Consider the following 14160-nt stretch of genomic DNA (forward strand, 5'->3'; position numbering starts at 1 on the left):
AACCCTGAAGATACAACTTACAAATCTGACCTAGTTCTATCTATATTCCATGAGTCACTGGCTCAGTGAATAACTGTTCTACCTACAGGAATATTACAGTACAAACAACTACTTAACAAAGCATGTTACTAGTCACTAGGAGCATAACCCACATACTAGACAGTCTGAGTCATTGGCATAGAATACAGAAGCAATTTGGGGATTTCAGAGTCTTCTTCCTAGAGCTTGTGATTAGGTAACAGCATTTAAAAATTAAGTTCATCTTTTTCCTGCCTTGGAAGAGCAGCGACAACCATTTCAAAGGTTTTGCTCAGATATATACTACTGGAACAGAGACTGAACCATACATAGAAGATTGTTTGATTATCGTTAGTATAAGCAATGTTTTACCGGAATGACAGAAGGTAAATGAGGCATATTTACTTGCTAAAAGCAGTTAGTTACCCACAGGAGAACAGTTTTGGTTAGCAGCAAAAAAACAAACAAAGGATAAAAGCATAGAAAACAAATGGGAGGGAATAAGTAGACTGGCACTGTAGTCCACCTCTGAGAGAATCTACTTCTGCATGGGACTACTAAACTTGATTGGTAAACCATTCAGTTTTTGGCACAAAGTTGGACAGCAGTATCTCCTCAGCCAGAATACCAAATGAAACTTCATATTTGTTAATATTTGCCCCTTTGTTCTACAAGCATAGCAACGGCCTTTACTAGAAGATACATTCCTGGAAGGAAAAAGTTTCCAGTATGGAATACATTTTCCACAGAATGTCAATTCTGGGAGCTTGTTACCAAGGTATCATCTCTCCTATATGTTTTTGCATGAGTTTGCATTCAAATTCAAAAATGTTTGTGTTCAGAAGATTTTGATTTGTTTACAATGGAATAGCTGTAGCCTGCTTGTAATATATAAACCTGCCCAAAGAGGCTGATAAATTTATCAAGGGAGGCTGTCCAGGAATTCTTCAAAGAAATGAGAGATCAGGCACAAGAAATTCCTAGAAGAAAAGGTGGGATGATTTCTGAAAATAAAAACAAACCTATATTTTGCCAAGTTCACATTAACTTTTGTAAAAAGAGAAGTGTCAAATAAGGAGGGGTAAGGGGAAATGGAGGCACCAGGAAGCATATTAATACTAGAAAAATAATTCTTGGAAATCAACGCAAACAGCATTCTCTTAGCTTAAAGCAGGGCTGCCCTCTTATGGCCAGGCTGTGCATTAAACAAACACACACAGGCAGTCTACTCAGACAAGCAGTAGCTCTCCAGTGTCTCAGATGGAGGTCTTTGACATCACCAGCTATCCAAGCCTCTCAACTGGAGATCCCAGGGACTGAACCTGGGACTGGCTGCATGTTAAGCACATCCTCTACCACTGAACCACAGTCCCTCCCAGCACCATACTGCACTGCTTAACTTTATACAACTAGCCTAGCCGCTTGTCGAAGACTTCTGCAAACAGATAGGGCTAAAGAAAAGGTGCCACATTACAATTTTTTTAGATTTTATTTTGAGATTTTTATACCATGAAGGGTCACCAAAACCAAGTCTAGCAATCAATTCAGCAAGACTCTGAGTTTTTAAACTAACTGATGTGCAAAGCTTAAAATAAACCCATCTGCTATTTTTAAAAGTGCTTTGCCATAATACATACACCGGGCAAGCAATTATTTTTGAGGCTGAATTTAGAGATCTAATCAAATCAACCCTTCCACAATAAAACCCACTTGCCCAAGTCTGAACATAGGATGTGCAAACAAACAATAATTACACACACATCCAACCATAGTATTTTTTCAGGTTTTGTTACAATGAACCATAAAGATATTGGTGTTTTCCAATATTCCCAAACCCCAATACTAAGCATGGTATATGGATTTCGTAAATATTCAGGAATGCCAAATTTTTCAACGTCATGTAGTCTATGGGAACCATATATATAAAAGTCAATGGTCCCCACAGGTTATAACGGTGAATAAATCCAGTGGTATCTGAGGCTGGTTTTTTGAGTAGTAGAGGCATAAAACTTGCAGCATAAGCTGCTGTGGTGACTCTCCTCAATTCCAGGGGGTCCAATTCTATGGGTCCCCAAAGAATGTGCCCCATCCTTTGTTATTTTCAATGGGGGGAAAAGGCATTTAAACTTTAAAGGGAGCTTGCAAACTGCAGCAGTGGTGCAAGTGGATTCCATAAGCACTTGAAAAGCTTGCAGTTCCTTTAAATGCCTTCTTCAAGCTGAGAGGTCACTTTGAAGGGATTTAAAGGGAATGAGAGCCCATAAAATGCACTTTAACAGCAGCCATCTCACAGTCTCAAAAAATCCTGCTCAACCACTTCAGATACTTGAAAAATAGCAAAAAATGTGTTTGGCCTTTTCTGGCTTGCATTAGTTGAATCAACTTGCATTAGTTGAATCAACACCCAGATAGGCAGATGATACCATAGACTAAACAGCTTCACTTCTCTTTAGCAAGTGGGTTCCAGTAAGTTGCAGAAAACTTGTGTGGATGTCCCATGTACAGTCTAACAATACAGAGGTACCTGTGTCACCAAAACCAGACACCCCCCCCCCAAAAAAAAAACCCTCTTACAGTTTGCAGGACAAGAATAGGCCCCGAATCCTGGATCTTGGCTGCTTCTTTCCCTAAGCATACAGCAGAGACAGAAAACTCAGAGGACAGTCAGTTAGAGATGCCTGCAATTTTGGAGTCTTAAGGACCCCAGGGGGCTTGCCCCTCGGCATTCCAAACCAGTTCAATAGAGCTACTGGGTTTGGAACACGTCCTGAATTCGAACTGGGTTTTCTCGGTTTGATGTTTATTTCCTGAATTCTTTGGAGTATCCTAAACTAGCAGTTCTCAAAATGTGGATAGGGACCCACAAATAGATCACAAGACCAGGAGGGTGGAAGTATAACAAGGGAGCTGGAAGATAAGGCTCTGGGAAGCAACCCTATGAACAAACGATCTCCAAGATGTCCTGTAGTTATTGCTTTGCTCAGATCTTGCAAACAGAAGGCCACTTCTTCTTTTATTGAGTCAACCTATATAGCATATTAGGTCTTCCTCTCTGCACACTTTCTCCTGCACACCAAGACTGAGAGACCATGTAGAGCAGCGAGTGGTCAAGAGGGAGTTGGACTGAACTTAAACTTCAATCCCCGCCCCCCATCCAGGCTTTCTCAACAGGGGTTTCCTGAAACCCTGGGGTTTCTTCATGGTCTCAAAAGGATTTCACTGATTGGATGGGAGTTAATTTTAAGATATTTTAAAATGTATCAGGTGATATGATATTTAATTTTAAATTTATAGACTGCCACTCTCATGGCAGTTTACATTAAAAATATAAAACCATTAAAAGCCGATACAATTAATACAATCAAAACAATTTGGTGGCGGTAATTATCAATACCCAACTCTCCCCTATGGTTACATATGGTTGTATTGACTTGCCCCCTCCCCAAAATGGTCAATGATGGGCCTGCAGGGGGGTAGAAAGGGAAGGAGTCCTGGTCATAAAAATCCTTGTTGGCCATGGCTTATCGCACATGGCAGTGACTGGAGTCCAGAGAAGTAAGTACTGTAATTTTAACTTAACTGCCTTGGCATGGGGTGGCAGGAGTGACAGAGCAGCAGATTCCTGCCCCAGCCTGGTTCCTGGCCCAGTGGACTATGCGCAGGGCTGTTTCTGGCATGGGAGGGGGGGGTGACAGAGTCATGTCACCTCTGGTGGGAGTGGGTAGTATGGGTAGCTCAGTGGCATCCACTGTAGCCATTCTGTATATGGCACACTTTGAAAAGAGTACCTTTCAAATTCTGATAGCAACCCTTATTACTCTAATATAATCTTTATGGGGCGCTATATTGATGACATTTTTCTAGTGTTCAATGATGAGGCTTGTATTTCTGGATTCTTTGAGTGGACTAATAGCTTACACCCTTCTATCAAATTTGAGGGAACATATAGTAGTAATAGTGTTTCCTTTTTAGATACTTTAGTATCTTTCAATAATATAGGTAGATTACAGGTGTCTCTGTTTAGAAAGCCTACAGATTGCAATTCTTTACTTTCTTACCAATCTTATCATCCCCAACACATCAAGAAGAACCTTCCATTTGGACAATTTTTAAGATGAAGAAGGAATAGCTCCTCAAAAACAGAATTCTTGTCAGTTGCCAACACCCTTAAAAGAGACCTTAAGGATCGTGGCTATCCAGATAAGATCATTCATAGATCTTTTTATAGAGCTCTGACTACTCCTAGGGATTCCCTATTTAAAGACAAATCACCTAAGAATGAGAATAGACTCACTTGGGCTCTGGAATACTCACCTTTAGTCTACACCATTAAAATATTATTTCTAAACTAGAAAATAAGCCCGCTGCAGTGCAAATACAGCGGACGCTAGGGAAGGTGGGCAGTTGGTAGCATTGCCTGTGTGGGCTAAGCGGGCGGACCCAACGGGTGGAGGAGCATGCCAGCCGGTGGCGGTCCTACCTGGAGGCTGGTGCGGGCGTCGTCGATGGCAGGAGCGGCAAGGGCGGCTGGCGAGGGTGTTGGTCGGTGCGAGCGGGGTGGGTGGTGGCGGCCGGCTGGCACAGGGCCGGGGGCGCGGCCGGGAGGCGCCATGTTTTGCAGTGGCTGGGCAGGCGGCGTCCAGGCGCGTGGTGCGGTGGCGAGGCGGCATGTTTGTGCCTGCGGTCGCTGATGACATGACGGCGACAGGCGCGGCCGCAGGGCCCTCCTGGGCGTCGGGGCAGGGAGCAGCGCGGGCGAGAGGGTCGGAGTGAGTGATGGCGGCTGCAGCTCGCGGGTGAAGTGGGGGGCCGGCTCGGGATGCGCGCAACATCAGGGTGGTGGGAGAAGGTGGGCGGCGACGTTGTTCCTGCGGCCACTCGTCTGTCGGGACCTGCTGGGCATCGGGGTGGGCGGGGAGCGGCGCGAGCGAGAGGGCCGGAGCTAATGTCGGCGGCGGCTCCCAGGATGCGGGCGAAGTGGGGGGAGCAGATTGGGAGGCGCTTTGCGCCTCCCGCAGCATCAGGGCGGCGGGAGAAGGCAGGCGGCGAGGTCGTCTGGGGCGAATGCCAATGGTCCCCGGGGTTGGGAAAGGAGCAGGGATGCTTCGCGGCTCCTGATTGGTCCCTCCAAGTTTTTATCCCGGACAGGGCCTGCCCTAACTCCTCCCTGACAGCCCTTACTGTTTTATTTAGTCCCCGGCACCCCGCACCACGGGACGTTTAAAGATATTGGAATGTGGTTAGTGACTTGACTGGCATTGAAACACCCCCTAGAGTTGCCTTTAAACGGACAAAGAATATTAAAGGTTAATCAGAACAGACCATTATACAGCTGCAAAACAGTCCCTTTTGCCAAAGGGACACTTTAAACGTGGTTCATGCTCTTTTTACAACAGTTTCATTGAAGGCTCTGATCTTCATCTTTCTAACTATAATATCACTTTAGAACATAGCAGTTTTTCTAATTGTGCCAGCTCATGTGTCTTATATATTATTTTATGCCCTTGCTCTTTGATTCATATTGGGAAAAGCACTCAAGCAATAAGAACTCGCCTGAGCGAGCATTAAGTCTCGATTAAAAAATGGTATTCTTTCTGCCCCCATTGTTGGACATTGCATAATTAAAAATCATAAATGGGAACAATTGCGTTGTTATGTCTTTAAAAAGTTTGAAACCGAAAGCTTTAAGAGACTAGATGTCAATAAATTACTAGAACAGGAGGAAACTCGAGCTACCTTCAAAATTGGTACTATGGAACCAAAGGGGTTAAACAGTTTGTTGGATTTTCGTTGCTTTCTATAACTATCTTAACTTTTTATTTATTTGGTGTTTTGCCGTGTCCCAGCTGTGGGCAATTATAGATAGTATTTAGTATCTCTTTCACCCTCATTCAGATGCGTCTGGAACGCCATTAGCTAGGAGTAGCTGTGGTTAATATGACCTTGTAAGTATCTGCTTTGTTTTTGTTTTTCTAAAAATTTAAAATGACAATAACAATATAGGCTGCTGCACTTTAGTAATATACAAGATTCTTCTTATTATAATTGAAATGTCTTATTTTTGTTCCAGATACTCTGTCTAAGAGACATGTATTTACTTATATGAAGTTTGTTGAAACACTAATAGTATGTATTCATGACATTTCTATGTGTATTATATTTATTTACTAATAATTATCGTTGCACAACTACTAATTTCTTCTTTGTATTTCCTAAGATTTGTCCTTGACAAAGCCAGTGGGCAAAACGTGTTGGGACTTGTATGAAATAAGAATTAAATAACTGAAATTGAAGAAAGATGACTCTATATAAGTCCAATTTGGATATTTTTTATTGCCATATTGGTTTCCCAGTGTGTCTGTACTATTCTATGCAAGGCTGTTTCTGGCATGGGTGTGTGTGTGTATGTGTGTGTGTGTGTGTGTGTGACAGAGTGTGATGTCACATCTGGAGGGAGTGTCTGCATGATATCACTTCTGTTGACATGTGATTTCCAGGAGTGTGACAAAGGTGGGGCCTGCTGACACCACTTCTGAGGTTTTGCAAAGCCTGAAAACTGTTTCAGGGGTTTCTCAATGGTAGAAAGGTTGAGTCTGCCCTAATGGATCAGAGAGGGTTTTTGTTTTTCAGTGAACCAGTACAGAACTTGACTGGCGACATTACTTTACATGTTCCACGGATTCACAGGTAAAAAGCATAGAGGTTGTTAAACTCAATAAAATATTTTTCCATTGCACCATTATCATTACTTTTTTTGTGCTTTTTTTTGTTTAGCAATAGTTAACAACCTCTGTGTTGAGCGTGTCTTGTAGAAGGTGGCTCCTTGATGCCTACTCTGACTTTATGTTAATCTGTCTTCTTTTCTCCATGTCAGTGCTATCATCTTAGGAATGCTTGGTGTAAATCATGAAGGTTGCCACTTTCTGAAGAGCTGAAGCCAAGCTAGGAATAACAATCACATCAAAGCATGTGAGTAAATGTAGCAGTCAGCTGGTTTCTAGTATAAAGTTGTTATTTTTGCATCAATTGCACAGCTGTCTTTAGAAGAGAATCTGCTGCCTGGACTAGTTCAGATCAAGAATAAATAAAGCTGGCAGAAATCTATTGAACTTGCAGCTGCAAATAAAAACTTGATAGTGTAAAATGTTAGAACCAGAGCAGAAGTAAGGGCAAGATAAAAAGTACCAACTGTTGTATTTTCTAGCTCACCGTGACTACAACTAAGCAAATATGGGGAAAGATACTACATTTTCTGCAGGAGGTATACTATTTTCATATATTTTCAACTGAAAATAAATGTCAATTTTTAAAATGCACTACTACTACTATTATTATTTATGATGATTGTACTGTGGGTTTATCTATGTTCCGGTAGCAGCCAGGCTTGTTTGTGTGATATAAGGTGCCCCCAGAAATATAAAGTTCAAGCAATCATCTACTGCTGACCCAAAATCCCCAGAAGCTGAAAAGAAGTTGTATGTTTGCTTTATTTTTGTACATCACCTAGCTTGAAACATTTGCTGTAATGCTTAATTTCCTCCCTCCTTAAAGCATTTTACAAGTATTCAAATAAAAACAACTTCCAAGGAAATTAATGAAATCAGAGTAAAGGGGCCTTATTAGCATCTTTACCACCATTCTTGGCTCAAGGGAGGAAATTATACCATTCCTGAAAGATGGTTTTTTCACTTGAATATCTCAAGTGAGATTTAATTTAATTTTAATTTTTTGACACTAATGGGGCCCCCAACATCATGTTCGTTAGTGCCATGGTTCCCACTGAGACTTTACCTGGAGTCTGCTAAGCATTCTGAGCAAGTTGCCCAGTCCAGATGGGGCTATTGTTCCGAATGGCCACTGGATTGGCTGTGCAGGTAAAAATGCTGATTTGGCAGCAGCTGCTACCACAGCAGAAGGATGTTCACTGTGTGACTGAAGGTGAGCTGTGTGTATTGAAGAAAATATGTCATGTAAAAAGGCATCTGGTTAAACAGAACTTCTACCTCAAATGTTGAAGAGTTACTTTTAGAATTATGCATATCCTAAGTCCCTGACATTTCCTGGCTGGCTCTGCCTCCCACACCCACCCTGTGTCTTTGAATTTAAGAAGTACTTGCTGGCTCATAAAAGCTGAGGATCCTGGACTACACCATGTAAAAACCTTGAAGTGAACTGTATTGAATTTTCTCTCCTGATCAACTATTCAGTCAAGCACTAGCAACTACCAGAGGAACATTTGAAGCTTAGTTATACAGCACTCATGATTAATCCAGGATGGGAATGCAACCCATCCTAGAGACTTGGGGTTCAACTGCAAAAAGCCTGAATAGGTCCATTACGACATTGTGTTTGTTTGTTTGTTTGTTTGTTTATTTATTTATTTATTTATTTATTTATATTTATATACCGCCCTCCCCCGAAGGCTCAGGGCGGTTTACAGGGAACAAGAAACAGGTACAGATAACAAAGTATAACAAAGTTTAGGCCACAAAGTATGGAGGCTGGGAGTCCATTGTTCTTTTAGCAAACTCAAACACAGCTCAAGGCACTCTCGCAAGCTAAGTCAAGCATGAGCAGTTACTAACTCTCAAGCATATGAGCTGAACCTGCAGCACACAGTTGGCATTTGTTTCAAGATCTGAGGCAACTGAGGTTGCATCAGGGCAATAAGAACCATACATCGAAAGCAGCTCTATCCACCCACTGGAAAGCGATGTCCCAATCCAAAACTGCCTCAGATTGGCAATTTCATATCCTAGATTAATGGATGCTTTGAAGCAATTAATGGATCCTCTGCAAGGGTCACAAAGGAAGTCTATTTCTACACTTTTTCTACAATAAAGCAAGACCCATTTTGATAAACTGTGGACTTCCAACCTTGAGGATCACATAGTTTCGAAAATTATAGTTTACTTTCTGTTGACCAGTCATTCCCAACCAAGGTTACTTTGAGCCCCGGATCAGTTACTCCAGTTTGAGGGGGGGGGGTTATTTAATTTATTTTTTCATTCAACTTATTGCCCACCACTTCCTGAAGGCGGGTTACAATAATCTAATAAAATCCCCTTAAAAACACACATAAAATCAGATTACTTACATAAAACTCATAAGAAACAGCAGCAAACTTGCCCCAGCTCTAGCAATACCCCAATATCATCTTAGAGGGGGAGGGAGGGAAAGGGCGCAGATGGAATTCACCACTGCCATTTCCATAGGAGTACATAGTAGCTTTCTGCTCAGGTCTACAGTAGCCTTGTTGAATTCACACTCAATAGAAAAGGAATGGGAGGGAAGAGCTAAATGTGCTGCACTCCCCTCATTGGCTCCTCTCATTTCCCCCCACTAAGAACTTCTCAGAGCCCTGCTAGCAGAAAATGGTTGGAGGAAGGCTGTCACTCAAAGCAGAAGAGGATTGTGTCTAATGCCACAGAGCCTACCCTCCAAAGCAGCCATTTTTTCCAGGGAAACTGAATCTCTACAGTCTGGAAATTAGCTGTAATTCCAGTGGATCCCCAGGTTCCACCTGAAAGCTGGCATCTCTAGGACCCATTATGCACGGGGGAAATAACGCACATTCGGGGTGGAATGGCGGTGACTAAAATCACCGATAACGCACGGAGCCGACTGCAAACGGCAGCAGCTTCGGTGCATGCCGCCGAAAAAGCCGCGTCATCGAAACGCGGAAGAAAGCGCAGCTTCCGGGTGACCGGGGTGCAACCAGAAGCGGCGCCCGGATCACCGCATGCATAATCGGTTACTCTGGGTTTTGCTGCCGCCACGTCCCGCCCCGTGCATAACCGGTGTGCATCACGTCTTCCCCCTCTGCGTTTTCCATGTGCCCCGAAATCGCTGTTTCGGCGGCCGTGCATAATGGGCCTAGGTGAGACCTGGATCCAGTGCAAGGACTATGCATAGCCTGCACAAAGATTCCTTTCTTCCCAGGTTTCCCCTTGCCCTGGTAGCCATTTCCAACTTTGGGAAAAATTTCAACTAAATAATAAAATAGGCCATGGGGATACATAACCGAACAGATCTTAAAATGATTAGATAAACTATAAAAGATAAAATACAAAATAGGCAGCATATTATAAAAGCATCTTAGTTAAGACTCTGGCAACTATACTGGTTACCTCTGGGTCTTTGTCAGAGAGCAGAAATTGCAAGGTCATAGATTTACTTACAGAAGGCTTGTTTCCCAGCAAAGCAACAAAATTGTCATCCCGGCATTGCTCATATAAGGGGCAATCTAATTGTACATGCAAAAGTGAAACTAACTTTATTTAACAAGCATTTAAGTTTTAGTGATGATGCCATGCACACTGTAAATATGTGATTTTGGGGGGATGGCAGGGTAGCGTGGCCAGCTGGCATCACTTCTGAGGTTACTTGAAGCCTGAAGAATATTTCAGGGGCTACCCCATGGTCAAAAAGTTGAGAAGGGCTGTTCTAGATGGCTGATAATATGAGATACCATGATCCTATGCCTTTATTATGCATGCACTTCTCTTCAGTCACTGTGGAGGCTATCCTTGGTGCAGGGTGCCTCCTCTAGTGCTAGACACTTTGGAGGATGCTAAAAACTTCGATTTTGTGCAAGCAGAAGAGTCTAGAGTAGGCTTTTTCAAACCAGGGTTTCATGAAACCCTGGGGTTTCTTGATAGCCTTGGAAAGGTTTCCTGAATGGGCAGGAGTTAATTAATATATTTTTAAAATGTGTTAAACATTTGTTGGGTACTATGACCAGATATAGTCACGCTGAACTGTCCCCACTCCCAAAATGGCAAATGATGGGCCTGGAGGGGGTATGAAGAGGAGGGGCCCCATGTGGATGTGTACACAAGCTATGCTTCCCAACCATATTCTGCACAGCCCCTGAAGAATGTTTCAGGGGTTGCTCAACAGTAAAAAAATGGAGGAAGGCTGGTTTAGAGAGAAAGCATATCTTGCAGCAGCCTGCGAGAAGTCCACATGACTCAGAATATGCAGGATGTTATGGAAAACTCATAATATCCAGCCTGGTTCATGCTTCAGCCAAGCTTACTTGGCATCCATCTATTCAGTCAACCTTGGGTGTTATCTTAGCTGGCAAAGATTTTTCACACAATTACGTTCTAATTCTTACAGACCAAGCTGACATTGAGCATATCCACTCCACACTTTTGATTGCCAATTCTGTAAAATATACACTGTCAAAGTCAGGCTTGCATGTAAGTGTTTACAAAGATTTAGAGCCAAACTTGATGTAATGGGATCCTTGTGATTGCCGCCACCACTTGAAAGTCATTTAAAAAGGCCAATCGTGAGCTAGACCGTAGAGAGGCAAGCTGAGTTGCTCTTGATTTCCAGCCCCTGTAAAACAGTAGCAGTGTCCTCATGGTGCCACAAGGATATCATATCTGTCGGTAAGAACGCCACACACCAGAACCACAGAGTTATAGAAAAATATACTGAAACGTTGTCTAAGCAAGAGGAAAAGCAACTGAATTCCAAAGGTCTGACCATGATGAAGCATGCTAGTCTGGCCTATTGCTGGAATAAGAGAAGCCACCATTTTCCCTTGGAGCCAGGCAAAAAGGGTCAACCATAAGATAGTAAGTAAAAAGGAATCCCCTGTTTACTGTCTCACTCTGTGCTTCCTTCAAATCATGGGGAAAGAGTGTACATGCATACCTCCCCCTGCCTACCCTGGAGAAGCAACTCATTATGCCATTAATGTCCTACCTCTGTCTCTGGCCGAGGAATGAAAACTGGAGGTTTCATCTTGAGTGTCAGGTCCTGGAAATCCCATTCACCGAGGACATATTGGACAGGCATTCTGGAATAGGAGAAGGAACAAGAGAATTACACTGTGTAACCCGCAAGATCTTATGATCACACTAACTTTATCCTCCTCCTCCTCCACCAAAGCAAGGAAAAGTGTACTTCTCTATATTACGTGAGAAGGGTCAGAACAGTCAGTGCTGTACTAGAGGTTGAAAATGTTATTTGATGAGAAATTAACTAGAAACTATTTTTAACAAACCTCTTCAATTATCCATGTTAGAGCAGCAGACAGTCTATCAAGGTGTGAACCACAGCATCCGTAACTCAGGGCTCAGTGACTGCTTCACTCCTTGAACTCTTCCCAGATGTCCTCAGAAAGCAATTAGCAATCTCCCCACAAAGAGTAAATTCTTCCAATTCCATCTAGTATATTTGGATCTAATTTATTAAAATCATTTTTTCAGTTTAAAGGATTCCTAGAGCCCCCCCCCCAATAAAACAACACAAATCATGTGTCAGTACAGAAAGCCGCAACAGCAAAACTTCAGTAATGCTTTGTACTTTTCATAACACATTTTGGAATAAACAAAGGATTACTGATTGGCCAAAGGCAAACAGGAGAGAGATCAAACAGGCCTCTCTTAGAGAAGGTTGCCAACAACCCGGGGGGGGGGGAGTGTTCTGTCCTGTTAAATAGAGGTTTAATGCAAGGATGGCAGGGGAAACATTCCATAGCATAGAGGAAACAGTATCACCTAGTAAATAACATCCTATTAGTGCCTCTATAAAATTGACAGTATACATTTCCTCCAGGATATGGGCAATCTCACCACTGAGAGGGCATGCCAGAGATACTCTGCCTCATTTGATCACTTGCAGAGTATCCAGTGTGGATCTTAACTATTCAGGTATGGTAAGAGGTAGTTCTTCAAACATAATTTTCAGCTACACGCGCCTCCCAATTGGCCACTTGGCCCGAGTGGCCCTCGGAGAGGGCCAATCAGGATTGGCCCTCTTAGAGTTTTTATCCCGGACGGGTCCCGCCCTAACTCCTCCCACAGAGGCCTTACTCTTTTATTTATTCCACAGTGCGCTGCGCCGCGGGGCGGGGTTTAAAGATAATAAAGACTGCTAGCCATCTGGGTCACACCCACACTTATGGAATTAAGACAGGGATCCAACACGCTTAAGATCCATTCACTATATTTCAGCTCTTAAGCACATTCAGATCTAAGAAAAACTGATTGGAGTCTTTACTCTCAGCAAACCTTCAGTGACATAAGGTACTGTGATTAAGGCATAAAAGTATATACCTCGGTTAACAGGTCTGACTCTCTAAGCTCTGTCTCCTGCATCTTCTCATTCTGTTTTCTTTTCTTACAGAAGAACCCCCTGCATCTTTAAAATTAACACCATCTTTAAAATAGTCTCTACAAGGAAGTGTGCCTGGCACTAATGCCAATTTTTTTCTTATAATTATGTTTGATTTTATGGTATTTCTCATCATGTTCCTGTATTTTCACAGTTTCATGGAACTGTTAATATTATAAGTTCTTTATCAGCCACTTTAGATGATTTATAAGGAAAGACTGAATACACTGGATAACACAAGCTTTCATGCCCTTTCAGCAAGAAAACGTGGACCATTTGTGGAAATCCCCCTGCCCTTTGGCCGAATCCAGACCATGATACAGTTCTATGCTCATCAGGAGACTTATTTCCACTGTTGATGACTAAAGGTGTATTTCCACTGAATCAGTGAACTCTGCATCAGCATGCAGCCACCAACCCCTTAGCCCAGAACTGAATATGGCATGTACACCCACAACTTTTAATTCTACAGAAAAAAAATATTCTGCATGGACTCCAATCTGATATTTCAGTCTCAGATTGGACATAAAACATCTCCATTACCATGCCTAGACTAAAGGAACTTGGTGGCACTAATCACAGCCTCAATTTGTTTCCATGAACAATTATATGGAAAGCTGAGAGATAACTCCCCTCCAAGTTTCATAGCCCAGGCCCCACTAAAGAACAGCAGAAAGGGGCATTCGGGTCATATGGACTCCTGCAACAGACTATATGCTAGGCAGTTTTCAATCTATTTTACTTAGTACATTGGTCTGACACAGGTCCTGTGCTTTATAAGCAACATTTACTCAGCCCCATTGCTGGCTCAAGTCATGATGCACTAAAGCCAAGGGAAGTAGCAACTGCCTTGAGTATGTTGAGAAATACAGACACTGCAAGCACAAAAACAGCACTAGAGAATCAGAGTTGGAAGGGTCCATACAGGCCATCTAGTCCCTGGGTTCAGCTGTTGCTTGAGGACTGCCAGTGAGGGGGAGCTCACCACCTGCTTAGGCAGCTGATTCC

General features: G+C 42.8%; 1 protein-coding gene across 3 annotated transcripts in view; it reads right to left on the bottom strand.

Annotated features, from left to right (window-relative positions):
* HEMK1 (HemK methyltransferase 1, mitochondrial release factors N(5)-glutamine) overlaps positions 1–14160 on the bottom strand; it is a 65325-nt gene that overhangs the window by 39998 nt on the left and 11167 nt on the right. For all 3 annotated transcript variants that reach the window (XR_013229090.1, XM_077325939.1, XM_077325938.1), the window contains exon 4: positions 11740–11833. Coding sequence is in view for 2 of the 3 variants with exons in the window: in XM_077325939.1 (XP_077182054.1) it covers positions 11740–11833 (94 nt within the window). In the remaining variant the exon portion in view is untranslated. The remainder of the gene's footprint in view (positions 1–11739; positions 11834–14160) is intronic.

The sequence above is a fragment of the Paroedura picta genome, chromosome 3 (genome assembly GCF_049243985.1).
Source record: "Paroedura picta isolate Pp20150507F chromosome 3, Ppicta_v3.0, whole genome shotgun sequence".
Lineage (NCBI taxonomy): Eukaryota > Metazoa > Chordata > Lepidosauria > Squamata > Gekkonidae > Paroedura > Paroedura picta.